The sequence below is a fragment of the Podarcis erhardii genome, assembly GCF_964252035.2.
Source record: "Podarcis erhardii genome assembly, chromosome: 10".
NCBI lineage: Eukaryota > Metazoa > Chordata > Lepidosauria > Squamata > Lacertidae > Podarcis > Podarcis erhardii.
In genome coordinates this window covers 2,332,476-2,360,305 of record NC_138500.1, presented here as the reverse complement: position 1 = coordinate 2,360,305, position 27,830 = coordinate 2,332,476, and the positions used below count along the sequence as shown (strand labels likewise).

Sequence of the window (27,830 nt, the reverse complement as noted above, 5' to 3'; positions counted from 1 at the left end):
ATTAATAGACATCTTCTTAATTGTATTTGAGTTCAACAATCACTTTGTTAAAATACATGTTTTGTTATGTGCAAATGGCTCGAGATACCTATGAGGTCCATAAATGACCATAGAGCATACATTCAACACAAAAAATTGACAATTTGTTGTGGACAAAGGACAGCTGGACATTGAAAGGGCCCCATTACCTTCAGGAGCTTAGGGCCTCATCCAACCTCAATCGGGCCCTGCTTGTGGCTGCCTGGCTTTGCCCCAGCCTCTGCCCTGTTCTGACGCGGGTTGTCCTTCTCTCTGCAGGTGGTTTGACAAGTCCTTCACGCTGGTGGTATATCGCAACGGCAAGCTGGGTGCCAATGCTGAACACTCGTGGGCCGATGCGCCCATCATGGGGCACCTCTGGGAGGTGAGACGCAGGCAGGGAGGAGTCCCTCCTTTTTTACTCCCCCATGTGAACAACTGTGAGAGAGGGTTGCTGTGAGCTGGATAGATGGATGACCCTTGGGTGCCCCTTCCAACTGTGTAGTTCTGTGATTCTATAGCAGGCACCCCCAAACTCGGCTCTCCAGGTGTTTTATAACAACAACAACAACAACAACAACAACAACAACAACAACAACAACAACAAATTTTATTTATACCCCGCCCTCCCCGGCCAGAGCCGGGCTCAGGGTGGCTAACACCAATAAAATCACAGTAAAATAGGGGGGAAAGGGGGGGGGAGAGGGAAAAAAACCCCAATTTAAAATACAGGTTAAAATGCAATTTAAAATGCAGCCTCAATCAAGACCATAAGGGGAGGGAAACATAAGGGACTATGTTTTGGGACTACGGCTCCCATGATCCCTAGCTAACAGGACCAGTGGCCAGGGATGATAGGAATTGTAGTCCCAAAACATCTGGAGGGCCGAGTTTGGGGGTGCCTGTTCTATAGGAACTTCTCTCCCCCCCCCCAGCTCTCATCCTTTCTGCCTTCCTCCCCAGTTCATGCTGGCCACAGATGAGTTCCAGCTGGGGTACTGCAGCAGCGGACATTGCCACGGGGTGCCCAACACAGACCTCCCCATGCCACAGCGCTTGACGTGGGACATTTCTGAGGAGGTAGGCTTTGCACTGTTGCAGGAATTTATGTATAGGTTGGGGGGGGGTTGCCCCTCCAGCAGATATCATGCACATGCAGCCCACTACCAAAACAAGCACAATCACTTTTGTGACTTTTATGATTTGTCCCCACAAAACACTTCATCACAGTTTCTTCCTATCTATTCAAAGGGCCTCTGCTGCACGATACCAAATGTCAGAATTCACTGATCAATGTCTCTATGTACTGGCTCACTGGGAAAACTTCAGAAGTTCATATATGCATGTGAGCTCAGCTACTCAGCAGCCCCTCTGCCTGAGTGATAATTCCTGGCATCCTGATACCTGAGTGCCAGACAGGTAGCCATTCCAGAAATAACAAACCCAGATGAAGACAAAAGAGTGTGATTCACTTGGCTGGGAAACAGGGAAATGTAAAGATCTCTTTTGCTTCACTTGATGGGTGTTTGGTGGAGGGCAAGGGGAACCATGGGGCAGGGTCCAGGATGCTCAGATTACTGCCACCAGACCTCCCCTTTCGTGATGTAACCGTGATGTATGAGTGATGTAGTTTGGGGGGGTGTAACATGGGGATTAGGAGCGCGGGTGGCGCTGTGGGTTAAACCACAGAGCCTAGGACTTGCCAATCAGAAGGTTGGTGGTTCAAATCCCCGCGACGGGGTGAGCTCCCATTGCTCGGTGCCTGCTCCTGCCAACCTAGCAGTCCGAAAGCACCTCAAAGTGCAAGTAGATACATAGGTACTGCTCTGGCAGGAAGGTAAACGGCGTTTCCGTGCGCTGCTCTGGTTCGCCAGAAGCGGCTTAATCATGCTGGCCACATGGCCCGGAAGTTGTATGCCAGCTCCCTCGGCCAGTAAAGCGAGATGAGCACCGCGCCCCCAGAGTCGGCCACGACTGGACCTAATGGTCAGGGGTCCCTTTACCTTTTTAACATGGGGACTAGCCGCTAATAAAAGTTGGGGTCTTCTTTTGTTCGGGGCTTCCATCTTGTTTCACCTGGTGGCAGGTGGGAGTCCTGTCGCGACAGTCTTCAATAAAGACCAAGCCTACTGGCTGCTGTTTTGCTCTGGTATTCCTGGCTGGTGTCCTTGTTTTTTGTCCAAGGGAGCCCTCAGATTTCTCCGTTAACAACACCCCCATTTTTTGCTCCAGCGGAGTGCCAGGCGCTGTGCGGAACATCTGCAGGGCCACATGACCCATGCTGCTCTCTGGCTCCCAACCGAGCGCTGTTGTGCCCCCTCCTCACCCTTGAGAGTGTGGGGCAGGGTTTGGGGCTTCCCTCCTGGTTCTTACCCCTCCCCCGGCATATCCTTGCAGTGCAGCCAGGCCATTGAGCTTTCGTACCGCGTGGCCAGGACTCTGGCGGACGACGTGGATTTCCACTCCTTTCGCTTCACGGAGTTTGGCAAAGGTCGCATCAAGAAGTGCCGGACCAGTCCAGACAGCTTCATCCAGATCGCCCTGCAGCTGGCACATTTTCGGGTAAGCGCCCCCCCTCCCCAATGAACAGTGGCAGGTGGGGTCCAAGGCAAGGATGTGGGGCTCACCTTTGCACAACTGGCTGCGTGCAAAAGCAGGGGTTCCTTCACGGCTGCAGCGCACAAACCAGGGTGGATAAAAATGAATTATTTTTTAAAATTTAAATCGAATTTTTTAAAAAAATAATAATCGGATTTTTAAAATAAAATGCTTTTGGAGGAAAAACCTTTCTAAAGGTTTTCTGTTGAAGTTACATTATAGTCCAAAGGCTCTTCATCAGGAAATAAGGATTTGTTTTAAGTTTTTCATGTGGGCTAAAACTCAGTCTAAGTTGTTTTTAATTGTTTAACCACATCAGTTAACAAACATGGATACATATGCTATAATGTTATTGTTTTAGTTAAATAAATTGTTTAAATTGTTATTAGGGAAATGATTGTACCGCAGAAAAGTTGTCCAAATATAAACAGTTAACTTATTAAACCTCACAATAATTTCATAATTATCTGTCTATGTATTTCTAACAGTATAACCAAATCAGTAATTTCTGATATAACTGTAAAAACTACTCTGAAAATTTATTATTCCAAAAATGAAACCTTCATCTGGTTGTAAATCTTAAGATGATGCCAGCAAGACTGAACCTTTCTGTAAAAAATATGCTTTAAAACAACTCTTGCTGACTAGTGATTTAAATCCATTTGATTTAAATCAAATCCACCCTGGCACAAACCTCCCTCTATCCTCCCTGCATCATGGATTATTCACCTGTGACCCCTGCACTGGATGGGGTCAGACTAGATGGCCATTGGAGACCCCACCAAAGTCCACCAGTTTTGTTTGTTAAGCTAAATAGCTTTAGCTATTTTAAGCGTTTTGAAGAAATGTGCAACTGATTGCTACCGCGTTGAATCTTATTGTTGTTCTCCCTTAAGTGGGCTGTGCAAACTGCTATTCTGAATAATGCTTTTTATAGAGTCGTATGAGGGATGAGTTTATGGAATGGAGGGGGTGGTATTCCCCCCCCCCAAAAAAAAAACAAGTTCTAGCTTAGGGCCCCTCTCTCTTGGGGCCCCCCAAAAAAATTAAAGGAAAAAACACCTGGATGTACATTTCCAAAATATAAAATAAAAACCATATAAAATAAAACCTACATACAGCAATAGTGTTTGTGTGTTGTGTGGGCTCCTATGATGTAAGTCATGGGCCTCGCCTGCTAGCCTGCTCCCTAAAACATAGCTGTCAACTTTTCCCTTATCTTGTGAGGAATCCTATTCGGAATAAGGGAATTTCCCTTAAAAAGGGGGAAACGTTGACAGCTATGCCCTCAAATATCCCTGGTTTGCTCCTTTCTATATATAGGGAGCCTGCATTCTGCATGGACTGGTTGCATGGAGACATGTGCAAATGGCCTGAGATACCTATTAGGTCCATATATTACCACATAGCATATATTCAACACAAAAAGCAGCGACCATTTGTTGTTGACCTTCAGTAGCTGAGGGCCTCATCAAACCGAAATCCAGCCCTGATGGGGGCAGTCAGGCTTGGCTTGCTCTCCTGACCCCCCAGCCCACGTCCTCAATGCCTCTTCTTCCAGGACAAGGGCCGCTTCTGCCTCACCTATGAGGCCTCCATGACGCGGCTCTTCAGGGAAGGGAGGACGGAGACGGTTCGATCCTGCACCAGTGAGTCCACAGCCTTCGTGCGCAGCATGTCCAACTCAAAGTGCAGTGTGAGTTTCATCGTTGCCCCCTTGGCCCTCATCCTGACCCCTTCCCTCCTGCCTGTTAGAAGCCCTTTTGCACTTCCTCCCCCTTCCTCCCACTCTCTCGGTTATATATTGCTATACAGTGGTATCAAACTTGATCCGTTCCAGATGTCCGTTCCAAAAGCAAAGCGCTCCAAAATCAAGGCAATGTTATTAATTTATTGTTGTTATTATTATTATTACTAATATTATTGTGGGATATTTACAATGCAGTCAAACCAACAGCCATGTTTGCTAGATAGGTGCCAGGAGAATACAGTCCGCCTAAAAGCATCCTAGATTACTTAAACTAAAATTCTAAATCAGATCGTGAAGCTGAGGCTCCAAGACTTTGGCCACCTCACGAGAAGAGAAGACTCCCTGGAAAAGACCCTGATGTTGGGAAAGATGGAGGGCACAAGGAGAAGGGGACGAGAGAGGACGAGATGGTTGGACAGTGTTCTCGAAGCTACAAACATGAGTCTGACCAAACTGCGGGAGGCAGTGGAAGACAGGAGTGCCTGGCGTGCTCTGGTCCAGGGGGTCACGAAGAGTCGGACACGACTAAACGACTAAACAACAAAAAGGCTAAAACTACCCTATCAAAGCTTCTCTTTTAAGCTGCAAAGGAATGCACTGCTGAACTCACATCCCTACAAATAATAAGTGTGAAAATATATCTGTATGGTGCTTCAGAAAAAATAATAATGTTGATGTCCCAGAGTTCTGGTGTCGCGAGAGAGGGAGGAAAACCTTTTTCTTCCACCCACTTCCTCCATAAATTTACGCTTCTCCCTTGCAGCCGGCCGAGTCCCTGCGGCTGTTCAAGGTGGCGGCTGAGAAGCACCAGAACATGTACCGCCTGGCCATGACGGGCTCTGGCATCGACAGGCACCTCTTCTGCCTCTACGTGGTCTCTCGCTACCTGGGGGTCGACTCGCCCTTCCTCGCCAAGGTGACGCAGCTCGGGGCTTTGGCCACCCTCCCCACCCACCTGGACTAGGCAGAGTTGAGTCTCGATGCGCAGCCAGGGGCTCCCTGCGACTGGCGTCCCGCGACTCCTCGCACGTCCAGCGAAGGCGGCTGACCCAGGTGCTTTTGCAGGGGCGTGGGTGGGGGGTGAAACCGCCACTCACTCTGTTCCTGCCCTGCCTCCCGTAGGTGCTGTCTGAGCCCTGGCGCCTCTCCACCAGCCAGACCCCCCAGCAGCAGATCAAAATGTTCGACATGGAAGCCAATCCGGACCACGTCTCCTCAGGAGGGGGCTTTGGCCCAGTGAGTAGGAGCTGTGTAGAAGACGGGGGAGAATGGGGAAAGGCTTTCTGGGGACACCAGGGTGGGTGGAGGGAAGCGGGGGGGGGGCAATGGAGGTGTTTAAAAGGAAGAGCCGACGTAGCTCAAACATCTGCTTGGCATGTAGAAGGTTCCAGGTTGAACCCTTGACATTCCCAGGGAAAACTGGGTAGCCCATTTCTGGGGAACAGGGGGCAGGCAGGTGTGGGGGACTCCCTGGTCCTGAGTGGGGTAACTGTGCCCCTGAAGGACCAGGTGCGCAGCCTGGGAGTCATTTTGGACTCACAGCTGTCCGTGGAGGTGCAGGTCAATTCTGTGTCCAGGGCAGCTGTTTACCAGCTCCATCTGGTACGTACGCTGAGACCCTACCTGCCCGCGGACTGTCTGGCCAGAGTGGTGCACGCTTCGGTTATCTCCCTCTTGGACTACTGCAATGCGCTCTACGTGGGGCTACCTTTGAAGGTGACCCTGAAACTACAACTAATCCAGAATGCAGCAGCTAGACTGGGGACTGGGAGTGGCCATGAAGACCACATAGCACCGGTCCTGAAATACCTTCATTGGCTCCCGGGATGTTTCCGAGCGCAATTCAAAGTGTGGGGGCTGACCTTGAAAGCTCTTAACCTGGGGTCAGCAACCTTAGGCCCATGGGCCGGAAGTGGCCTGTGGAGATCATTTGACGAGCCCACAAGCCTCCCTCGAACCAAGCCGCCTGCCCATGCACTGCGCTAAACCGGAGCAGCGCAGCGCGGGGACTTGCTTCCACGGCGCTGAAAACCGTGCATGCGCATATGCTGAATATTGTGTCTGCGCAGACGCAGAAAATCGTGGGTGCGGGCATTCTCTCTGGCCCATGGAGGGATCTCTGTGGGACCGATCTGGCCCAGGCAAGATAAACCTTGCTGACCCCTGCCCTAAACGGCCTCGGCCCAGTATACTTGAAGGTATGTCTCCACCCCCATTGTTCAGCCTGGACACTGAGGTCCAGCTCTGAGGGCCTTCTGGCGGTTCCCTCCCTGCGAGAAGCCAAGTTACAGGGAACCAGGCAGAGGGCCTTCTCGGTGGTGGTGCCGGCCCTATGGAACGCCCTTCCGTCAGTTCTCAAGGAAATAAAGTACTATCTGACTTTTAGAAGACATCTGAAGGCAGCCTTGTATCAGGAGGTTTTCAATGTGTGATGTTTTATTATATTTTTATACATGATGGAAGCAACCCAATCAGCTGGGTAGGGTACAAATGATAAATTTGTTGTTGTTGTTGATAGACCCCAGGAAGCTGGCATCGAAATGCAGGCGGCCTCTGACACCTGCCGGTGCCACTAGCCCCTACTGCCCCCCTCTGCCTTTAATGCACTTTCCCTCTGGTGCGGAACTGGCCACCCCACTTCTGCCATGGGCCTCAGCGCCTCTCCCTCTGCTCCCTGCAGGTGGCTGATGATGGTTATGGCGTCTCCTACATCATTGCTGGTGAGAACCTGATCACTTTCCACGTCTCCAGCAAGTTCTCCAGCCCTGAGACGGTGAGCGTGACTGGGGAGGCAGCGTTGGGGTCTCCTGGGGGTCTCCTATGGGGATGAGGCCCATTTGGGAAAGTGCCTTGAGCATCCCTTTGTCATAAGAAGAGTCTGCTGGATTCGGCCAATGGCCCACTGAGTCCGGCATCCTCTTCTCATAGTGGCCAACCAAGATGCCTGTGGGAAACCTTGTAGGCAGGATTCGAACACAGGAGGACTCTCCCCTCTTCTGGTTTCCAGCAGCTGGTTATTTCAGTTGCTGATTCAACTGCGGAGACAGAGCATAGCCTTATGACCCTCCATGACTTTGTCTAATCCTCTTTTAAAGCCATCCAACTTGGGAGGGGGCATCACTGTTTCCTGCAGCAGTGAGTTCCATAGTTAATGTGCAGTGTGAAGAAGTTTCTTTATCCATCCTGAATCTTCCAATGTTCAGCTTCGCTGGACTTCCACAAGGGAGAAAAACTTCCACCTGCCCTTTTTCTCCATGCCAAACATAATCACACAATCCTCTATCATGTCGCCTCTCTCTTGAGTCCCAAATGCTGCAACCTTTCCACCCAGGGGAGTATCTCCACCCCCTTGGTCATTTTGACTGCCCTTTCCTGAACCTTTCCCAACTCTCTCTTCTTCCCCAGGACTCCAAGCGCTTTGGGAAGAACATCCACCGGGCGATGCTGGACATTGCAGCCCTGTTTGAAACGCCACCCAAGAAAGTGGCCGACTGAGCTTGGACTGGGCTTCCCATGGCGGTGACCCCTCTGTCCTGGGCCCACTCTGACCGGAGCCACAAGGAACACACACAGAGACACACAAACCCGGCCAACTGGCTGCAGAGCTGGCTCCTTCCTGGCAAGCGGAAAGCAAGAGGATGCTTCTGGGCCCCACTGCCAGCTGCTTGCCCCCCCCCCAGCCCTCTCTGCCCGGAGGAGGCGCCCCATGGAGGGACCCCAGAGGCTGGCGGGAGACGGGCAAAAGGGTGGGGCAGGGTGTATTTACGATGTCACTCATAAAGGAGGAACACTTTTGGCTGCGGGTGCCTGGCGCTGAGCCTGTTTTCTAAGTTGTTCTGCTGTAGGTGTCTCTTAAGAGGGAACGGGGAGGGGGGCAGAGGAAATGCAAGTTGGGCAGGGGGGGTGGCAGGAGCTGGGGGCTCCCCCTCAGCTTCTTTCTTGGGTGGTGTGTGTGCATTCCCAGGGCCCATCCCTCTCCAGCCCTAGCCGAGGCACAAAGAATGGCTCTTTCTCTGAAAAATCGCAGGCTTACTCCAGGTTTTGGTCAGCAGTCATAACCTCCTTGCCGCCTAGCTGCTGGAGAACAGGGGCAAAGCCTTGCTTTGGGGGCTCAGCTGCGCTTCTTTTCACACTGACCCCTTTGTGCTGCAAAGAGAACATCAGCAGTGTCTGGGCAACACGATGATCATGTACATATGCAATGAACAATCTTTTATATATAGTCTACATATAGAATGTATTTAAATGAAAATATCCAATCCCGTGGAACAATGCTCATGTAATAATGTAGTTCACAGCATTGGATATTTTCATTTACATACATTCATTCAAAATAAGATGGGTTCATGAAGCAATTCTATATCCTCCCACCACGCTGACGAAGGATTCTAGTAGTCAATATCCGGAATCACTGTTCAGTGTTGGACATCATATTTGATGAAGACACAAAGCTTCACAGCTTGTCTGTCATCGTATAAAGTCTGGTAAAGGTAAAGGGACTCCTGACCATTAGGTCCAGTCGTGGCCGACTTTGGGGTTGCGGCGTTCATCTCGCTTTACTGGCCGAGGGAACCGGCGTACAGCTTCCGGGTCATGTGGCCAGCATGACTAAGCCGCTTCTGGCAAACCAGAGCAGCGCATGGAAACGCCGTTTACCTTCCCGCCAGAGTGGTACCTATTTATTTACTTGCACTTTGACGTGCTTTCGAACTGCTAGGTGGGCAGGAGCAGGGACCGAGCAACAGGAGCTCACCCTTTCGTGTGGATTCGAACTGCCAACCTTCTAATCGGCAGGTCGTAGGCTTTGTGGTTTAACCCACAGTGCCACCCACGTCCCATAAAGTCTGGTACCTTGCTTCATTTAAAGATTTCCAGAGACTTTGAGACTAAAGATTTCATTTTGGACTTGTTATGGTTTGAAGGCATTCTACAAATATTGTTTATTGCATATGTACATGGTCACCGTGTTGCCTACTCCAGGTATTGGTCAGCAGTCATAACCTCCTTGCTGCATAGCTGCTGGAGAACAGGGGCACAGGACGACGCCTTGCTTTGGGGGCTCACCTGCTCTTCTGCTTTCCCGGGGCAAACGTCCAAACTTTGCCGCTGAATTGGAGCAAGCGAACATCGGGGTTTCCCCAGACTGACATTTGCTCTGATTTAGTCCCAAAGAGCTGGTTTTCCAGGGGAGAGCAGCGTGGCAAACAGAAAACCACTCAGATAGGAACGGGAGGAAATCCCTGGGGCCAGTGCTTTCTAGGCACAGCACAATTGGACGTGTGGCAAAGCCCCTTTTCTTGCGCAGTATTGTAACACAAGTCGGGTGCCAACTCTCTGCAAGACTCCAGGAGATTCCCAGCACTGTGGTTCCTTTGGAGTCCTGAGACATGGCAGAGACTGTCATAGCTTCAAGAAATATGGTTTATTCACCTATTTGCACCTTCAGCCTGCATGGAGGGGGTCCAGTGTTGGGATACTGCCGGGGAGACGGGGGCATCAGGCAGGCCCCCAGCTGGCTCCAGCCACCGGCCGGCAGCCGGTCTCCCTTGGAACAGCATCAGTTAGTGACACAAGCCTCAGATACGTTTAGAGACCCATGCACACTCTGTCAGCAGAGTGCATAAATCTTCATACAGCAGAAGAGGCGGACAGAGAAATGTGCAAGCATATTTACAGCATTTATTCAGCGTAGTTCACGAACAAAGGGAAAAAACATGTCTGCTTGCCTTCATGTCCAGCAAAACAACAGAAATGCAAAAGCAACATACAAGGGAAATTCCCAGCGGACTGTGCTGGATGTAAACAGGCATCTGATACACAACAGTCATGCCTGACCCTTTCAAGGTGAAACGGAACTATATCCTAACATCCAGAACTTACAGCACGGTCATTTCAAGAGGGGCTTGTCCCCTACACCACTGCAACCTTAGAGTCCAAGGCACCTCTCCCAGCCAGCCTTCAGCCAGCCTGCCCAAGATGGATCCCAGTCTTTTTCCCCCCATCTCCTTCCCAGAACACCTTGCTAAACAACCTTCTTTTCCACACTCAGTTACGCTGGCAACCTTCCAGACCCCCCCCCCAGTCTATTGGCTATTGGCAACGCATCCTTGGAGCCAAATTCGCAAGGCTGGGCCCAAGTCAATAGCCCTGGTCAGGGAGAGGAGGAAGGGGCCACAGAGGGATGCCCTGGCCCTCGATTGCAGCACTGGCCCTTCCTGCTCTCATCCATGTTGAAGCTGCCTAATGGGTCCCAGTTTCTTAGTGCCACGAAAACTCAGCTGAATCCGAAAGCTTTAGAAAGAAGTGTGCATCTCTGAACCCCAAAGGAGGCAGTTTTTGAGCATCCCTGCTGGGAGAGCTTTTGGGAGATTATTTGCAAGTCTTGGGTTCCACTTAAGCAGCCCAGTCGTACGAGTGCTTACACAGGAGTAAGTTGCACTGAGCCCACCGGGGCTTCCCCAAGAGTCTTGCAGCCTCCCCCCCCCCACCCAACATTTTTCTTGGCCAACACTGCCAGTCCCTTCATCTTTCCTCAAAGGATTTGCCACTGGAGGTGTGCTGAGTGCAGGTCAGATCTTAAGGTGGGCATGAAGACGGGGTGGGATGAGGGAGCTTCTCCAAAGAAGGGACAGGCAGGGTGAGAAGCAGGCCAAGCCCAAGAACTCTGTCAAACAACCGTGGATTGCCCAGCGAGGGAAATGGGGAAGAGAGGTCCTCTGGTCTTGGCACATCCACTGTGGATGCTGTGATTCTGGGCAGCTGCATCTTCTACAGGCCCCCCTTGGCTGCTACCAGGAAGTGATGGCTTCATTTTCCATTGGCAATGGAACCCTTGGGTGGTGTGGCATCAGATGCCCAGACTGCATCACCTTCATATATCTTTGTGTCTCGTGGATTTCCCCATGAACATACCATGACCACCCCACCCTGCTAGGCTATGGAAGAAAAGATCTTCTGCCACAGTTGCAGGAGTGATTCCGGAAGGTGCCAAAGAAGTTTCTGATGGAGAATGTTGAGAAAAGATACCAGGTTTCCAGAAAACCACCACCACCACCTGTACCAGCTAGAGGCCTCCCTTCTTTTGCCCGTTTCCCCAAGAGTGCCATTGTCCATACTTTTCGCTGCCCCACCGAAAGATGAGAACAGCCTAAGCCTTTTCAGATTTGGGGCTACCTCAACTGCCTTCTTGACCCTGTGGACACCGCCTGCCCTCACTCCTGCAAGACTTTTATCTTCAGCTATGCTATCACTTTGGATGTGCCAAGGAAAAGTCTCCCCGTCCCCTGAAGGCCACACAGCAAACATCCCCAGGGAGGTTTTGGACGCTCCTTCCTTGGGGAATTTTAAGCAGAGGTTGGGTGGCCATCTGGCATGGATGCTTTGGTTGAGATTCCTGCATTGCAGGGGGGTTGGACTCGATCAGGGGTCAGCAAACTTTTTCAGCAGAGGGCCAGTCCACTGTCCCTCAGACCTTGGGGGGGGGGCAGACTACATTCTTTGGGGGGGGGGATGAACAAATTCCTATGCCCCACAAATAACCCAGAGATGCATTGTAAATAAAAGCACACATTGTACTCATGTAAAAACACCAGACAGGCCCCACAAATAACCCAGAGATGCATTTTAAATAAAAGGACACATTCTACTCATGTAAAAACACACTGGTTCCCAGACTGTCCATGGGCAGGATTTAGAAGGTGATTGGGCTGGATCTGGCCCCCGGGCCTTAGTTTGCTTACCCATGCTTTAGAGGGTCCCAATTTCCATGTATCCCCTTAAAAAAGTGTAGTCCCCCACAGAAAACAAACAGACGGTGCATTCTACATGCTCAAGAGAAGTTTATTGCGGCTTCCATGCTGTTGCCTGCCTGGGTTGGCATCCAGAGTCAGAGCAAGGGAGCTGGGGGGTGGCTGATTTGAGAGAGGGAGAAAGGCGATGTGTAGTGGGGGTCTGTGCAGGGCTGGAGACAGGAGACCGGGGTCTCCAGGCACCCGCCCAGGGCAGGGCAGGTTGTGGTCTGTGCTGAAGCTTCCGGGATTCCTGCCCACCAGGTGTGCTTGTCTACACCTTGCAGACGAAGGGGTTCCGGTCGTAGCAGGAATCGTTGTCCCACAGCATGAACCCTGGAAAAGGGGAGAGAGGGAGGAGTGAGTCCTGGGAAACCTGCCCAATAAGAATATCCGAAAAGCCTGTTTTTGCAGACGCCGACCACATGCCCCAAAAGGAAAACATGCAGGACCCCAGCACCAGAGCCCTCTGCCCTCCTGCGGTTTCCAGCAATAATAAATAATAATAATAATAATAATAATAATAATAATAATAATAATAATACCCTGCCTTCCCCAGCTAAGGCTGGGCTCAGGGCAGCTAACATCAGGTATAAAAACAATGGATTAAAATACAACTTAAAAACAAGATTAAAACACAACATTGCAATGCAGCCTCATTTCAGTAGAAACTCAAATCAAAAATTTTTGGGGGATGAAAACGTCAAGTCTTCACCAAGGCCAACTATCCAGACTGGTCCTACGTGGGCCAGAAAAAAGTCCCCAGATAGGAGTTCATCACAGAAGGAGAAAGGAAAAAGGAAAGAGGGGAAGGGGATCAAGTGGATTCCAAGCCAAAGGCCAGGCGGAACAACTCTGTCTTGCAGCCCTGCGGAAAGAGATCAGATCCCGCAGGGCCCTGGTCTCATGAGGCAGAGCGTTCCACCAGGCCGGAGCCATCACTGAAAAGGCCCTGGCTCTGGTTGAGGCTAATCTGACTTCCTTAGGGCCCGGGACCTCTAGGGTGTTGCTATTTATGGGCCTTAAGGTCCCCTGCGGGGCATACCGGGAGAGGCGGTCCCGTAGGTACGAGGGTCCTAGGCCGTGAATAGCCAATGTGGCCAGTAGCCATTGCTAGCCATCGCCTCCATGAATTGGTCCTTTTTTAAAAGGACTGGGTTGCCTCCTGTGGCAGCGAGTTCCATAGCTCCTTCCCCTCCTGTTCACTGCAGACCCTGCGACAAACATGCACGTTGCCACAGGAACTCACCTAAGAAATGCCGCACTGCCTTTATATTTCCATTTGTGTCACACCCCGTTGAGTTCTTATCGCAACAGCCTGCGGCAGGGAGTTCCGCAGATGAACAGCGCCGAGCGTGAATGATTCCTGCCAAGAGCGCTGCCTGGTGCCCAGAACAGAGCCACCCTCCCAAATCCCTCTCTCTCTCGCACACTTCCTCACCTGAAGACTCATCCAGGGCAGCGCAATGCTCGCCTTTCAGGGCGGGATAGCTCTTGTACTTTTCCCAGGCTGTGTAGCTCACGGGGCTGCCATCTGCCCAGGCCCAGGTGGTGCTCTGCAAATGGGGAAGACGAGAAATGTATCTGGGAACCGGCATTTGGAACATTTAGGGGCCGAGCTTTCAGAAAAACCCAGCAAGGCGTTACGTAACATTTTTAAAAAAATAAAATAAAATACAACAAATGCATAAATAAATACTGCTTGGGTGAAAGAAACTCATCTCAAAGGACTCTGTGAATAACACCATTTTTTTAGACGGTATCTGAAAGAAGGTCGGGATGTCAGCCTGGATAGCTCAGCTGGTTAGAGCGTGGTGCTGATAACGCCAAGGTTGCAGGTTTGATCCCCGTATGGGACAGCTGCATTGCAGGGGGTTGGCCTAGATGATCATCAGGGTCCCTTCCAACTGTACAATGTGAGGAGTTCAGCCTACACTTGAGTAGGACCCTGGCAGAGACACTTGCCCGACTGGCATGTTCCCTCCCTCCCGGTTGATCGTTTCGGAGCTTCGAAAGCTTTCTTCTGCCCAAACATCACAGCGACCGATGCCAACAGACACCTGCACACTTAGGGATCCGCAGAGTTTGTGCAACATGCGTGACAGACCTCAGCAACTCAGCATTTTGGCTAATCTACTTTATTTACATATAAACGCACACGGAGCACTGCAACATGGCTCCCTCTCTCTCCAGCATCAGACAGCCAAGAGAAAAAGAACAAAGGACCATAGTCCCACTTCACGGAATACAAACATCCTGTCTTCGTCACTTCCCACTCGGTGGAGTCAAAACATACACCGTCATGTGAAAGACAGCAATCTCATGACTGCAAACCTGGAGCAGGAATTCCAACATACAATTCTATGGTTCCCGCTGAACTTCCCCTGGCAGGGAGTTCCACAGGGCAAAGCCTCCCACACCAAAGGCTTGGTCCCTAGTAAAGGCCGACCAAACCTCAGGGGCTGTGTGGGGAACCCCCAGAAGTGCCCTGTCAGAGGATAACTGTGTTTGGGGCTGTGGAAATTCTGCATTCAGGTGAGAGCCTGAATACTCCCTTCCAGCAATTTCTCAGGTGCTCTGGCCTCTCCCACATGGAAACATGGATGCTGGAATGTCAACACGCACCACAAGCAACAGCAGCATATGGGGGCATATTCCTGGACTGCAGGGGTTTGGACTAGATGACCCTCGGGGGGCCCTTCCAAGGCTACGATTCTTTGATGGGCGATGATGCTTCTCACTTACCCTGCCAGGGATGGAGAGACCGAACCAGACGTCGTCGTCGTCCCACCTCTGGGCCTGCTGCAGGAACCTGGCCACGGCATTGTGCTCATTCCTGTCCAGAAGGGAGGCCAGGTGTCCCCCCAGGCGCTGGCATTCATTCTGGTTGAGGGAGGGGAAAAGGTGAGCCCAAGCTATTCAGAATACTGAGTCATGTTCTGGTTGCCTTACCTCAAAAAGGAGTTGGAGAAGGTTCAGAACCAAAATTATCTATGGGGTGGGGAGACTCCCCTGTGGGGAAAGGGGGCAGAGTTTGGGACTTTTTAGCTTATAGAAATTTAATAAATACAGGGAAAAGGGCACAGAGGTTTGGACTTTTTAGATTATAGAAATTTAATAAATACAGAAATTTAATAAATACAGGGGAAAGGGGGCAGAGTTTGGGACTTTTTATCTTATAGAAATTTAATAAATACAGGGAAAAGGGTGCAGAGTTTGGGACTTTTTAGCTTATAGAAATTAAATAAATACAGAAATTTAATAAATACAGGGAAAAAGGTGCAGAGTTTGGGACTTTTTAGCTTATAGAAATTTAATAAATACAGTCGTATCTTGGAACTCAAATGCCTTGGCTTCTGAACAAATCGGCATCCGAACGATCGAAACCCGGAAGTGAGTGTTCCGGTTTTGGAACAATTTTCAGAAGCCAAACGGTGGGCGTGGCTTCTGCTGCTTCTATTTGGCTGCAGGAGCTGCCAGCTAGGTTGGCAGGAGCTGGGACAGAGCAACAGGAGCTCACCCCGTCGCGGGGATTCAAACCGCTGACCGGCAAACCCAAGAGGCTCAGTGGTTTTAGACCACAGCGCCACCCGCATCCCTGCTCATTTTGCTAGCAGGACCCACAAAGGGGGAGGGCTCCCTCCCACCACATCTTGGGGGGAGCCCTCCTTTTACGCTGCTCACCTCCGCATGTTGCCAGGACACCTCCTGGGGGAAGTAACCGTAGCATTTCCCCTGGAAAGACAGCCAGTTGTTGGGACATTGTGCAGCACGGACACCTCCTGCGTGAGACACAGAGTGTCATCGTGAGAGATACAGAACCCCCTGGTTGCCCCCCAGCCACCCATCCTAGGAGAGAGGAGGACAGGGAGGGGCATCTCTGGTAGCATGCCCCATTCTAATGGTGGGCACAAAGTGTCTGGGCTGCAGGCTTATTTGCTTATTTGCTATTCTTATTTTATTTTATTTATACAGTGGTACCTCGGGTTAAGTACTTAATTCGTTCTGGAAGTCCGTTCTTAACCTGAAACTGTTCTTAACCTGAAGCACCACTTTAGCTAATGGGGCCTCCCGCTGCTGCTGTGCCCCTGGAGCACGATTTCTGTTCTCATCCTGAAGCAAAGTTCTTAACCCGAGGTACTATTTCTGGGTTAGCGGAGTCTGTAACCTGAATCATCTGTAACCTGAAGCGTCTGTAACCCGAGGTACCACGGTATGCCGATCTCGTCAGTGTTTGTTTTATTAAAAAAAAAAGGTTCTGGCCTCCCTTTGTCGCCTCAGCCTGGTCCTTGGACCCTTGTCGGCATAAAAGAGTCCACAAGGAAAGTGTCCTTGCAGAGTACTTTCTGCTTTTATTCTTAAAAGTCTTTCTGCAAAAGCGACTGAGCAACTATACACATATCACCACTACCAGCTTTCACTAAGCAAGCAAACAACCCAAGAACAAACTAACATTTCTCACTCTATACAGTGGTGCCCCGCAAGACGAATGCCTTGCAAGACGGAAAACCCGCTAGACGAAAGGGTTTTCTGTTTTGGAGGTGCTTCGCAAAACGAATTTCCTATGGGCTTGCTTCGCAAGACGAAAATGTCTTGCGAGTTCCTGCGGGGGTTTTTCCCTCCCCCCCTTTTTCTAAGCCGCTAAGCCGTCAATGGGCTTGCTTCGCAAGACGAAAAAACCGCTAGACGAAGAGACTCACGGAACGGATTAATTTCGTCTTGCGAGGCACCACTGTATATACAACCCGGTGCAGATCTCCAGATTGAGACTCGAGGTGAACAAATTAGAATGACACAGTCAAAAAGGAAAGCGCAGCTGCTGTGTTGCTTTTATTGCAATGATCTGTATGTTTGGCTAGATCTCTCTCTCTCTCTCTTACACACCAGTATACACATATATATTATCAAAGTTTAGTTGCTTTTTAAAAAATTATTGTTCTCCCCTCCCCAAGGGGGTTTTAGCCGTGTTTATTTTTATCTGTAAGCTGCCTTGTGTCCCTGTTAGGGGAAAAGGCAGGGTATAAATTCAACCTCGCCACCACCACAATCAGTGCTTTTTCCTGGGGGTACACAGGGGTACGCATACCCCTAAACATTTTGTGAATCTTTGTACTTTTCTCCATTTATTTTCCCCGATTTGAACTATAAAATGGTGGTTTTCTTGCGTCAAAATGAGAGTACCCCTAAACATTTTTTAAAGAAAAAAGCAGGAATAATAATAATAATAATAATAATAATAATAATAATAATAATGGGCACTGGGCCAGGATGATCCCCTTAAAATCTTCAGGGTGCAAGAGACAGGGTGGGGGGCCATGCATCCCCATTGGGGTCTTGGAGGAACTCACCACTCATGAAGGGTCCAACTACTAAGCATCCCAGGAGCCCAAGGCTGAAATAGGAAACCAGACCCATCTTCTTGCTTCTTCTTCAGGAAGAAAGAGAGAGAGGAAGAGGAATCAGGAGAAGAGAGGAGGGCTCTGTGGTCCTTGCCCATTCAGTGCCAGAAGCAGAAATGTTTGGAGACAGCCTTGCCATCCCTGAACTGACGGCTTGGGGTGGCCAGTGCTGTTTGTTTCTTTTGAAATAATAAAAAAATAAGGTCTTATATATACAGTGGTACCTCTGGTTACATACTTAATTCGTTCCGGAGGTCCGTTCTTAACCTGAAACTGTTCTTAACCTGAAGCACCACTTTAGCTAACGGGGCCTCCTGCTGCTGCCGGAACACGATTTCTGTTCTCGTCCTGATGCAAAGTTCTTAACCCAAGGTAATATTTCTGGGTTAGCAGAGTCTGTAACCTGAAGCGTCTGTAACCTGAAGCGTCTGTAACCTGAGGTACCACTGTATAATAAATGTTCATAAATGTACCAATGTCTGGAGCAGCACAGGAAGACCTTCCTGAATCCATTTTGACTCCCTGAAACCATTTTGACTCCCAAACTGACCAAACGTTTTCTCTGCAAGGAGGGAGCGGGTGAGGGAACCTTCCCATTGTCTCAGGAATTGAGAAATCACCTCAAAGGAATGGCCAGACTACCAGGAAAGGGAATCAGATAAGGCATTATCAGAAAACCTGCCAGACAGGAAAAACAACAACACTCAAATTTCTGTTGTAGACCACCTTTTCTGTGATGTAGGTATGATGTTTGTGGGGAGTGGTCTTGAGCTCCAGGGCAGGGAATTTAAAATGTCTACATAAGGGCAGGCACACCTTGGTTCGGGGTCCTCCTCCTCTCCTGCGTGTGAGGGGAGCACCCTGTTGCAACAGATCAATCGAGATCAGGCTTGCTAGCTGCTTTGCTTCTCAGTAGTCTCTGGTTGGCCTCTGCTCTTTTCTCCGACTGATGGAGAACCTACAAAGGACTCTATAAGGGCTCTTGTGTTCCCCATAAGGGAATAAGGGCAGGTTTTTTTGTTTAATACACTTTGTAAGCATTTGTATGCCTCTGAGTACTTCAATAGCATCTCGGAAGCCTGGCCAGCCCTTGTCAGGGATTCTCTTGCTGCGATTCCAAGGGGTTGGACTAGATGTCCCCTGGGGATCCCTGCCAACCCTACAATTCTATGGTTTCATCCAGACTTGCTCTTGCTCCACCTCTTTCCCCGGGAGAAACCTGATATTTAGTTTCAGAATATTTAGATATTTAGATATTCAGAGTTTCTCTGAACTGACATTTGCTCGGATTTATCCCTACAGAAGGGACGCAGGTAGCGCTGTGGGTTAAACCACAGAGCCGATCAGAAGGTCGGCGGTTCGAATCCCCACGATGGGGTCCCTGCTCTTGCCAACCTAGCAGTTTGAAAGCACGTCAAAGTGCAAGTAGATAAATAGGTACCGCTCCGGCGGGAAGGCAAACGGTTCGCCAGAAGCGGCTTAGTCCTGCTGGCCACATGACCCGGAAGCTGTACGCCGGCTCCCTCGGCCAATAAAGCGAGATGAGCGCCGCAACCCCAGAGTCGGCCACGACTGGACCTAATGGTCAGGGGTCCCTTTACCTTTACCTATCCCTAAAGAATAGGTTTTCCAGGGGGAAGCAGCGGAGACAGGGCAAAGCCCTTGTGCTTTCTAGGTGCTGCTGTTCTGCTGAGCACCCACTTGCAAGGTGCCAACAACAGGCCTGGCAAGCACAGAAAGTTTCCCTTCTGTACATAGCTGTCAAACTCCCCTTTTATTTGTGGGAAATTCCCTTATTCCAGTGCCGTTTCCCGCTGCTTCCCGCTGCTATCCCAGATTGTTAGATATCCTGTAGACTGTCCCCGGGACCGGTGAGGCTGCTGATCCTTTATTTTTGAGGCTGCTGATCCCTTATTTTCAAATCTGAAAGTTGACAGCTATGCTTCTGTGTGAGCTCTTTGGCTTGGCGTTGGGTGCCAGATTTGCTCAAAGGGGCTAGCAAATCTCCAGCTAAAGGGCTATGGTTTTTCCAAAAAAAGGAATAAAAATATTAATCCTCTGCCCAACGTCAGTTGGCTAAACCCGCTGATCAAACAAGGAGAGCTTGCTGCTTTCTAGCGTAAAGGGGAAGAAAAGGAAGGGGAAGCGGGTGAGACTCACCTGTCCGTCTTTTCCCAAAGGGAGGCGATTGCAGGTCAGCCAGTGGAGGAGACGGGTGGCTTCTGCTGCCTTTATACCCCCTCCATCTGGGGAGATCCGGCTGTCTGCAGGACATGTGGCAGATGTAACCCAAAAGCCCCCACCCCACCCAAAGCAAACAAGAGATTAGAGAGATTCAGCAAACCGGACAGACAGGGATGGTGCTCTTATCAGAGAGATCAAAGGCAGGAGCTGGAGATGAAAGGAAGGGATGGGAGATTCTCTATGTCTGCATTGTCACTGAAGTCTGACCCGCTCCCCCTATTTTCCTCTTGGGCCGAGCAGCTGGCAGCACAAAAAAGGACTATTCTGCTTTTCCAAAAAAATAAATAAAAGGAACTGTGCAAAGTTAAAACATGTCCAGGGACATTCATGACATGCAGAAACTACTTCTTCTTCTTCTTCTTCTTTAAAATATTTTTTATTGAATGATTTTATATTACAAAAAACATTACAGCCATACTACCACAAAATACAACTGAGAAATAAAAATCACATACATCAATAGTTTGTTATTTGTTATTTACCATCTTATTTCCTCCCAAACATCCCATACAAAACGCACACACACAAAAAGAATAAGAATGATAATAATGAAAATAAATATTTTCCCCCTTTTATCTTACAAAATCTTTTCTTCAATTTTGACGTCCTGTCAAGTCCCTTCGCATATGTTTTATCTTACAGTTGAATGTACACAGAACAATAAACCTTCCTACAGTGGTACCTCGGGTTACATACGCTTCAGGTTACATACGCTTCAGGTTACAGACTCCGCTAACCCAGAAATAGTACCTCGGGTTAAGAACTTTGCTTCAGGATGAGAACAGAAATTGTGCAGCGGCAGCAGGAGGCCCCATTAGCTAAAGTGGTGCTTCAGGTTAAGAACAGTTTCAGGTTAAGAACGGACCTCTGGAACGAATTAAGTACTTAATCCGAGGTACCACTGTATATAAATTTTCCAATACATTCAGAAAACATAACAAATCCTTAATTGTTATCCACCTCCTTTTACTTCGTCACTCGAATGCTACCATGGAGTCAAAACTATTATTGTATTTTTGAACATATCTTCTATAACCATCCCATTTTTCCGCAAATTTTTGCTTTGAGTTTCCTCTGAGTTTGCTAGTCAGTTGAGCCATCTCCACAAATTCCTGTAATTTGATTTGCCAATCTGTTATTTTGGGAGCCTCCTGATCTTTCCGTTCCTTGGCCACGAGTATTCGAGCCGCTGCAGTTCCATACAAGAATAACTCCCTTGAATTTTTGGGGATCTCTTTGTCTAAAATAATAGAAATGCCTCCGGTATTTTAATAAAGGTTATCCTCATCATCTTTTTTTAATTCATCATATACCCCCCCCCCAAAAAACCTTAATCTTTTGACACGTCCACCACATGTGGATCATGTCACCGTTATTTCCTCCACATCTCCAACAAGCATTTGCCAAATTCTTATACATTCTTGATAATCTGGAAGGAGTGAGGTACTGACAAACTTCTCAATGGAAGCAGACAGGTTTTGCGGAACAGCAAACAGCAGAGGGGGAGGCAGCGGTGGTGTAGTGGTTAGAGCGTCAGACTGAGATCTGGGTTCAAATGCCACCTCCACCATCAAGCTCCCTTGGTGACCATGGGAATGGAGATGTTTCCTTTCTTCATCTAACATACCTCATAGGGTTGTTGTGGGGATTAAATGAGGAAGGGAAGAGCCATGGGTTCCACCTTGAGCTGCTTGGCGGGAAAGATGGGGTCCAAATGCATTAATAAAATAAAATCATCTCCATCTATCATCATCTATCATTGCCACCATTATTCTTATTTAAATTTATCAGTTGCTTTTTTATTTTACAAAAGCATCTCCAAGTGGCTAACACCATCAGATAACCCAGCGATTTCTTTTTATTATTTTAAACCTTTTTGAAAATTTTAGGAAAACTTTGCCCAAAAGTGGAAAGAAGAAGAAGTCCCAGAGAAAGAAGAATGGATACAAAAACTTATCAGATATGCAGAAATGGCAAAACTTTCCGGAAAAGTAAGAAATCAAGATAACAAACATATTTATAAAAGAATGGAAAGGGTTTGTTGAATATTTACAAATAAACTGTAAACAGATAAGAACATTGGCAGGGTTATTGTAATAACCTGCAGTTTTATAAGAGTATGTATTTAAAGAAGATGAATAAATGAGCAAATTAAGTTAACTTGGAATATGCAGAAAATATAAAAAATTCATTTCAGGAACGGCAGAAAGAGGGGGAAGGAAGTCGAGTTTTGAAATGTTAAAATGAGTGTAAAATTATTGAAATGTATAAAACTGGAAATCATAAATAAAATAATAATAATTAAAAAGGATTTTTTCCAGAATCGATTGCCAAACACAAAGTGTGGTCTTCCAAGGCTGCAAAGGAGACTTTCTTTTTAAAAGCCACAAGCTATCATGGAAAGTTCCTACATCTCATGATTGTGGGCATTCAATGGCCGATCAGGGGAGAAGACTAGAAGCGCCGTGTGGAAGCATGGAAGGCAGAGCATGGATTAGTTGTAGTTGACAGGTCACCTTGAAAGGTAGCCCCACGGAGAGCGCATTGCAGTAGTCCAATCCAGCACAGAGCAAGCAGGTTTCCGTGTCTCCAGCTTCCAGCCTGGTTCCAGCTCAGCTCTCACGCCCCAACTTTTGCTGTTGTTCTCCTAGCTAGCAGCTGGTTGGGGGGGGGGGTGAAGGAAAGCCTGGAGGGCCCCCTCACTTAGATGTAGCTCTTGCAAACTGCCTCATTCCTTTGGGATGCTGAGAAGGACACTCCAGTGGCCCCCTAAAGTCATTGTCCAACACAGAAACTTGTGTGACTAGCAACTGAATCCTGTATTCGATTCTAACCCTTACTGAGCACAGGACCCCAAGTACTGGAAGGAACTCCCGGCATTATCCAGACTGACCCCCCTGCCAAACCCACAATCTGGATGCTGCTGGATCAGGCCAGCGGGGACCCATGAAATCCAGCATCTTGTTCTTATAGTGCCAAGAGAGAGCTCACAAGCACGACCTGAGCACAACAGTGGCACTATTCCCTCCTAGGCATGGGGAGGGTGGTGTGAGGGGTGTGTACTTCCCTGGGTGTCATCCTTGAGGGGGGTGACAAAATGGCACACTGCGGGGGTTATTACTTACCGTGGGGCCTGGCCTGCAGCACGCCAGAGCCAGGCGTCTCTCCTGGGAGTGAGGCAATGGCTCAGGGCCCAGCACTGACCAAAACGGCAGCGTGGGGCTTGCGTCAGCCAGGCGGACTCCAGGGGCAGTTCGCTGTGGTGCCCCCCTTGGCGGATCGCCCTGCCCCTGTGGGCAGATCGCTCTGCCCCTGGTGCTCCAGACTGACCCCCCTGCCAAACCCACAACAATAAGAGCACAAGGAAGAAGCTGGCTGCTGGATCAGGCCAGAGGGGGACCCATCAAACAACAACAACAACAACAACAACAACAACAACTTATTTATACCCCGCCCATCTGGCTGGGTTTCCCCAGCCAGTCTGGGCAGCTTCCAACAAAATATTAAAATACAGTAATGCATCAAACATTAAAAGCTTCCCTAAACAGCGCTGCCTTCAGATGCCTTCTAAAAGTCAGATATTGGTTTATTTCCTTGACATCTGATGGGAGGGCGTTCCACAGGGCGGGCGCCACCACCGAGAAGGCCCTCTGCCTGGTTCCCTGTAACTTGGCTTCTCTCAAAACAAAACAAATTCCTTCCAGTAGCACCTTAAAGACCAACTAAGTCAGTTCTTGGTATGAGCTTTCGTGTGCATGCACACTTCTTCAGATACACTGAAACAGAAGTTTCCAGACCCTTCTATATAGTGAGAAGGTGGGGAGGGGTATTACTCAGAAGGGTGGTGGGAATGGGTGATTGGCAGATAGCTGTGATGAGCCTGTTGACGACTCTTAACGACTGCAATAGGTCTTACAGGAAAAAGCAAGGGGTGAAAAGGTGAAAAATGGCTTTGTCATGTATAATGAGATAAGAATCCAAGGTCTTTGTTCAGACCAGGTTTCTCCATGGTTTTGAGTTTGGTGATAAGTTGTAATTCAGCAGCTTCTCTACTGAAACCCTACTGGTTTCTACTGGAAGCAATTAAATAGTCCCGAGATGGTATGTGTGATGTTGTTGGGGCCAGTAATGGTGTTGTCCGGGTGTATGTGGCAGCAAAGTCCCAACTATTTAATTGCTCATCGTCTAACATTGTGTATGCCATAAAATGCCAACAGTGTCCTTCAGCTCTCTATATTGGACAAACAGGCCAGACCTTACGCCAAAGAATAAACGGACATAAATCGGACATCAGGAATCACAAGACAGAGAAACCAGTAGGAGAACATTTCAATCTCCCAGGACATTCTATACAAGATCTCAAAGTAGCTGTTTTACTACAAAGGAATTTCAGAAATAGACTGGAAAGAGAAGCTGCTGAATTACAACTTATCACCAAACTCAAAACAATGGAGAAACCTGGTCTGAACAAAGACCTTGGATTCTTATCTCATTATACATGACAAAGCCATTTTTCACCTTTTCACCCCTTGCTTTTTCCTGTAAGACCTATTGCAGTCGTTAAGAGTCGTCAACAGGCTCATCACAGCTATCTGCCAATCACCCATTCCCACCACCCTTCTGAGTAATACCCCTCCCCACCTTCTCACTATATAGAAGGGTCTGGTGACTTCTGTTTCAGTGTATCTGAAGAAGTGTGCATGCACACGAAAGCTCATACCAAGAACTGACTTAGTTGGTCTTTAAGGTGCTACTGGAAGGAATTTGTTTTGTTTTGACTATGGCAGACCAACACGGCTACCTATCTGTAATTGGCTTCTCTCAGTGATGGAAGTGCCAGAAGGCCCTCGGCGCTGGACCTCAGTGTCCGGGCAGAACGATGGGGGTGGAGACGCTCCTTCAGATATCCAGCATCTTGTTCTTACTGTGCCAAGGGAGAGGCCACAAACACAACCTGAGCATAGCAGTGGCACTTTTCCCTTCTAGGATTCCTGGCAACCGGTAATCAGAGGCTTCTTGCCTCCAACTGGGTAAGGAGAACATAGCCGTTGTGTCTAGTAGCCACCGATAGCCTTATTCACCCTCTTGAATTTGTCTTATGCTTTGCTATTTTGTTTTAGATTAAGCCCCTTGTTTGGCTACCGAAATATTGTTCACCTGCTTGTCTAGTTGGTTATATGTTTTACCATTTAAGGGTTGTCACCCGAGCTTTCCTTGGGAGGAGGAAGGGCAGGTTCTGAACTTAATAGATCAGCAATGTTGTGTCACCACGCTCCTTTTCTTCCATTAATATTTCTCTGCTTCTGTAAACTGTCGATCTTCGTGCAACCTTTTGTAGTCGGCAGTGTCATTTATTCTGGTTCACAGAATAAAATCAAAATACAAAACCACAAAATACATAAAAACAACAACCCAATAGCACCCCCCCCAAAAAAAACCCCCACCACATTCTAAGAGGGCATAGGATGTAAATCAAATCAACCAAAGGCTTGGTTAAAAAGGAACGTTTTTGCCTGGTGCCTAAATGAAGGCGCCAGGTGAACTTCCCTGGGGAGAGCATTCCACAAACAGAGAAGGCCCCGTTCTCATGTTGTCACCCTCTGGAGGAGGTACATAAAGAAGGGCCTCAGAAGATGATCTCAGAGTCCAGGTAGGTTCATATGGAAAGAGGCAGTCCTTGAAGTAGTGCCATTTGCCTTGAGATATTGAAGAATGACATTGGGGTGTCGGCAGAAGCACCTGTAAACTTGGCCACACCTTACGGTCTTGTTTTGCTTTTGATTTCCAAGTAACAATTTCCTAGAATCACAGAATCAAACTTGGAAGGGACCCCAAGGGCCATCTAATCCAACCCCCTGCAATGCCGGAATCTCAGCTAGAGCATCCATTTGGTGGGAAGACAGCTGGGCTGGGTGCCTGGGCCTCGAGGGGAACTGGGGTAACCCAACAGACCTTCAACACACAACACAAAGATGTCAGAAGAGGAAGAGGAGCCCTGGGCCCTCTTCCCAGCCATGTCTGCATTGGACAAAATTTCCAGAATGTTTGCTGGCTTTAGGATCAAAGGAGATTCCTCTTCTGAGCATCTGTTCTCTGCTGCTTTTATGAGGTTGTTTTTAAGCAGGCCGCTGATACGGTGGAGCCGTTCTGGGTCTGCTAATATCATGTTTTCATGACTGCACTGTGTGGACTCTTGTTTCGATGTGCTGGCTAACTTTAAGGCTTTGGGAATGCTTCAGAGTTCCAGACTGTGTTTTGTATTGTCCCATGCGGGAGATTATCCCCAAATGCAGGCTAAAAAGCTATGAAGTGAAGAAATAACATGCATTATTAGCTGAGCCACTCACCTGCAGCTTAAGGTCATTGTCAATTTAAAGGGCAGATGATATCGCTCCCTAGCCATAGAAGGATCTCCAAGACGGCTTACTCATAAAATGTTTTATTATGTTTTTATATATGTTATAAGGGGGAAAAACCTGCTCCTTTCCCCTTATGGGGTATCCAACAGCCTGTATAGAGTCCTTAAGTGGGTTCCCTATCGGTAGGAGAAAATAACAGAGGCCAAGCAGAGAATGTTGAGAAACAAAGCGGCTAGTGAGCATGTTCTTTATTAAACTGTTGCAACAAGGTCCTCACTCACCACACGCAGGAGGGAAGAGAACCCAGAACAATGGTGCGCAAGGCCTTATATAGACTTCCGAAATTGCCCACCCTGTAGCCCAAGACCACCTCCCTAAAGCATCAAACATACATCACAGAAGGAGGCAGTCTGCAGCAGAAATCGTGTTTGTCAGGATACCTGATAATGGTCACTGATTGCTTCACCTGGGCAGCCTGGCCATTCTTTTGTGATGGTTAATACTTTTAGTTCCTGAATCCAGGTCACAGGCTCACCCTATTCATACACAAATGTGGCTTTAAGACATGATTTGCAAGCAAAAAGACAAAGGAGAAATATATTGAGGTCAATTTGGGAGAGTCTAAATGGCTTCAGAATTGCTCTCCTGTGCTATTTCAGACACGTGGTTTATATACTTATGCGTTTGCCTTTTACATTTATGAACTTTATATATATATATTTGGGACCTTGGAATTCTTATAAAATACATTCTTATAAAATATATGTTGGAAGCTGCCCAGAGTGGTTGGGGCAACTCAGTCAGATTGGCGGGGTATGAATAAAAAAATTGTTGTTGTTGTTGTTGATGATGATGATGTTATGGAGTAAGATGTCCCTATTTTCATTTAGAGAAATGTTGGAGGGTATGCTTGTGAATCTCAGAATGACTGGCAGTGGCCGGGATATATCTGTGTGCTGAGGTCAAGCGCCACCTCCCAGGTCACAGTTGGTGCAAAAAAACATGGTACCTGTCAGGTTTGCAGGTGGTTGCTCATGAGTAAACAGCCAGGACTCCGACCTGCTTTTTACAGTGTAAGGACTCCGACCTGCAAACTATGTACAGTGTAAAGGGACGTGGGTGGCGCTGTGGGTTAAACCACAGAGCCTAGGACTTGCCGATCAGAAGGTTGACGATTCAAATCCCCATGACGGGGTGAGCTCCTGTTGCTCAGTCCCTGCTCCTGCCCACCCAGCAGTTTGAAAGCACGTCAAAGTGCAAGTAGATAAATAGGTACCGCTTCGGCAGGAAGGTAAACGGCATTTCTGTGCACTGCTCTGGTTCGCCAGAAGTGGCTTCGTCATGCTGGCCACATGACCTGGAAGCTGTACATCGGCTCCCTCGGCCAATAAAGTGAGATGAGCGTCGCAACCCCAGAGTCGGCCACGACTGGACCTAATGGTGAGGGGTCCCTTTACCTTTACCTTTATGTACAGCGCAGAAACCCAAAGTTCATGTCTGTCTCAGTCACTTGCAGATTCCGGGAGTGGCCTCTTCCTGTCGTCCCCCCCCCCCAGCATAAGAACTTAGACACCCCAAATCTCCACCTCCCCTCCTTACGTTTGACCCCCTTGCGAAAACTGGGTGACGGACACAGAATGTCTGTTTCCCAACCAGCCTGGCTGAGTGAGGTGCT

General features: G+C 48.6%; 2 protein-coding genes and 1 long non-coding RNA gene across 6 annotated transcripts in view; 1 reads left to right on the top strand and 2 right to left on the bottom strand.

The window, feature by feature from the left end:
* The window catches only part of CPT1B (carnitine palmitoyltransferase 1B), a 38,431-nt gene extending 30,265 nt beyond the window's left edge, over nucleotides 1–8,166 (top strand). For all 4 annotated transcript variants that reach the window (XM_081879769.1, XM_081879768.1, XM_081879767.1 and 1 more), the window contains 8 exons: nucleotides 298–403; nucleotides 982–1,098; nucleotides 2,416–2,580; nucleotides 4,178–4,312; nucleotides 5,130–5,282; nucleotides 5,489–5,602; nucleotides 7,047–7,139; nucleotides 7,772–8,166. In XM_081879769.1, the coding sequence (XP_081735895.1) occupies nucleotides 298–403; nucleotides 982–1,098; nucleotides 2,416–2,580; nucleotides 4,178–4,312; nucleotides 5,130–5,282; nucleotides 5,489–5,602; nucleotides 7,047–7,139; nucleotides 7,772–7,861 (973 nt within the window). In that variant the 3' untranslated portion in view covers nucleotides 7,862–8,166. The remainder of the gene's footprint in view (nucleotides 1–297; nucleotides 404–981; nucleotides 1,099–2,415; nucleotides 2,581–4,177; nucleotides 4,313–5,129; nucleotides 5,283–5,488; nucleotides 5,603–7,046; nucleotides 7,140–7,771) is intronic.
* LOC309352066 overlaps nucleotides 1–11,841 on the bottom strand; it is a 96,845-nt gene extending 85,004 nt beyond the window's left edge. The window contains exon 1 of the long non-coding RNA XR_014161080.1: nucleotides 11,782–11,841. This is a non-coding gene — a long non-coding RNA (uncharacterized lncRNA). The remainder of the gene's footprint in view (nucleotides 1–11,781) is intronic.
* Nucleotides 11,842–12,233: 392 nt separating this feature from the next.
* On the bottom strand, nucleotides 12,234–17,607 carry LOC309352004 (struthiocalcin-1-like). The gene is made up of 5 exons (XM_081880256.1): nucleotides 17,502–17,607; nucleotides 15,838–15,935; nucleotides 14,899–15,036; nucleotides 13,595–13,709; nucleotides 12,234–12,489 (listed from the first exon to the last, which is right to left on the bottom strand). Exons 1-5 carry the CDS (start codon nucleotides 17,566–17,568, stop codon nucleotides 12,428–12,430), a joined length of 480 nt encoding a protein of 159 aa, XP_081736382.1. The 5' UTR covers nucleotides 17,569–17,607; the 3' UTR covers nucleotides 12,234–12,427.
* Nucleotides 17,608–27,830: the final 10,223 nt, after the last annotated feature.

Bases quoted from the DNA above. Each gene is read 5' to 3' on its own strand.
- LOC309352004 (XM_081880256.1), bottom strand. From the start codon at position 17,568: ATGGGTCTGGTTTCCTATTTCAGCCTTGGGCTCCTGGGATGCTTAGTA. The intron at 15,037-15,837 runs GTGAGCAGCGTA...TCCCTCAACCAG, and splicing joins TGTCCTGGCAACATGCGGAG to AATGAATGCCAGCGCCTGGG. The intron at 13,710-14,898 runs GTAAGTGAGAAG...CCCCATTTGCAG, and splicing joins GTCTCTCCATCCCTGGCAGG to AGCACCACCTGGGCCTGGGC.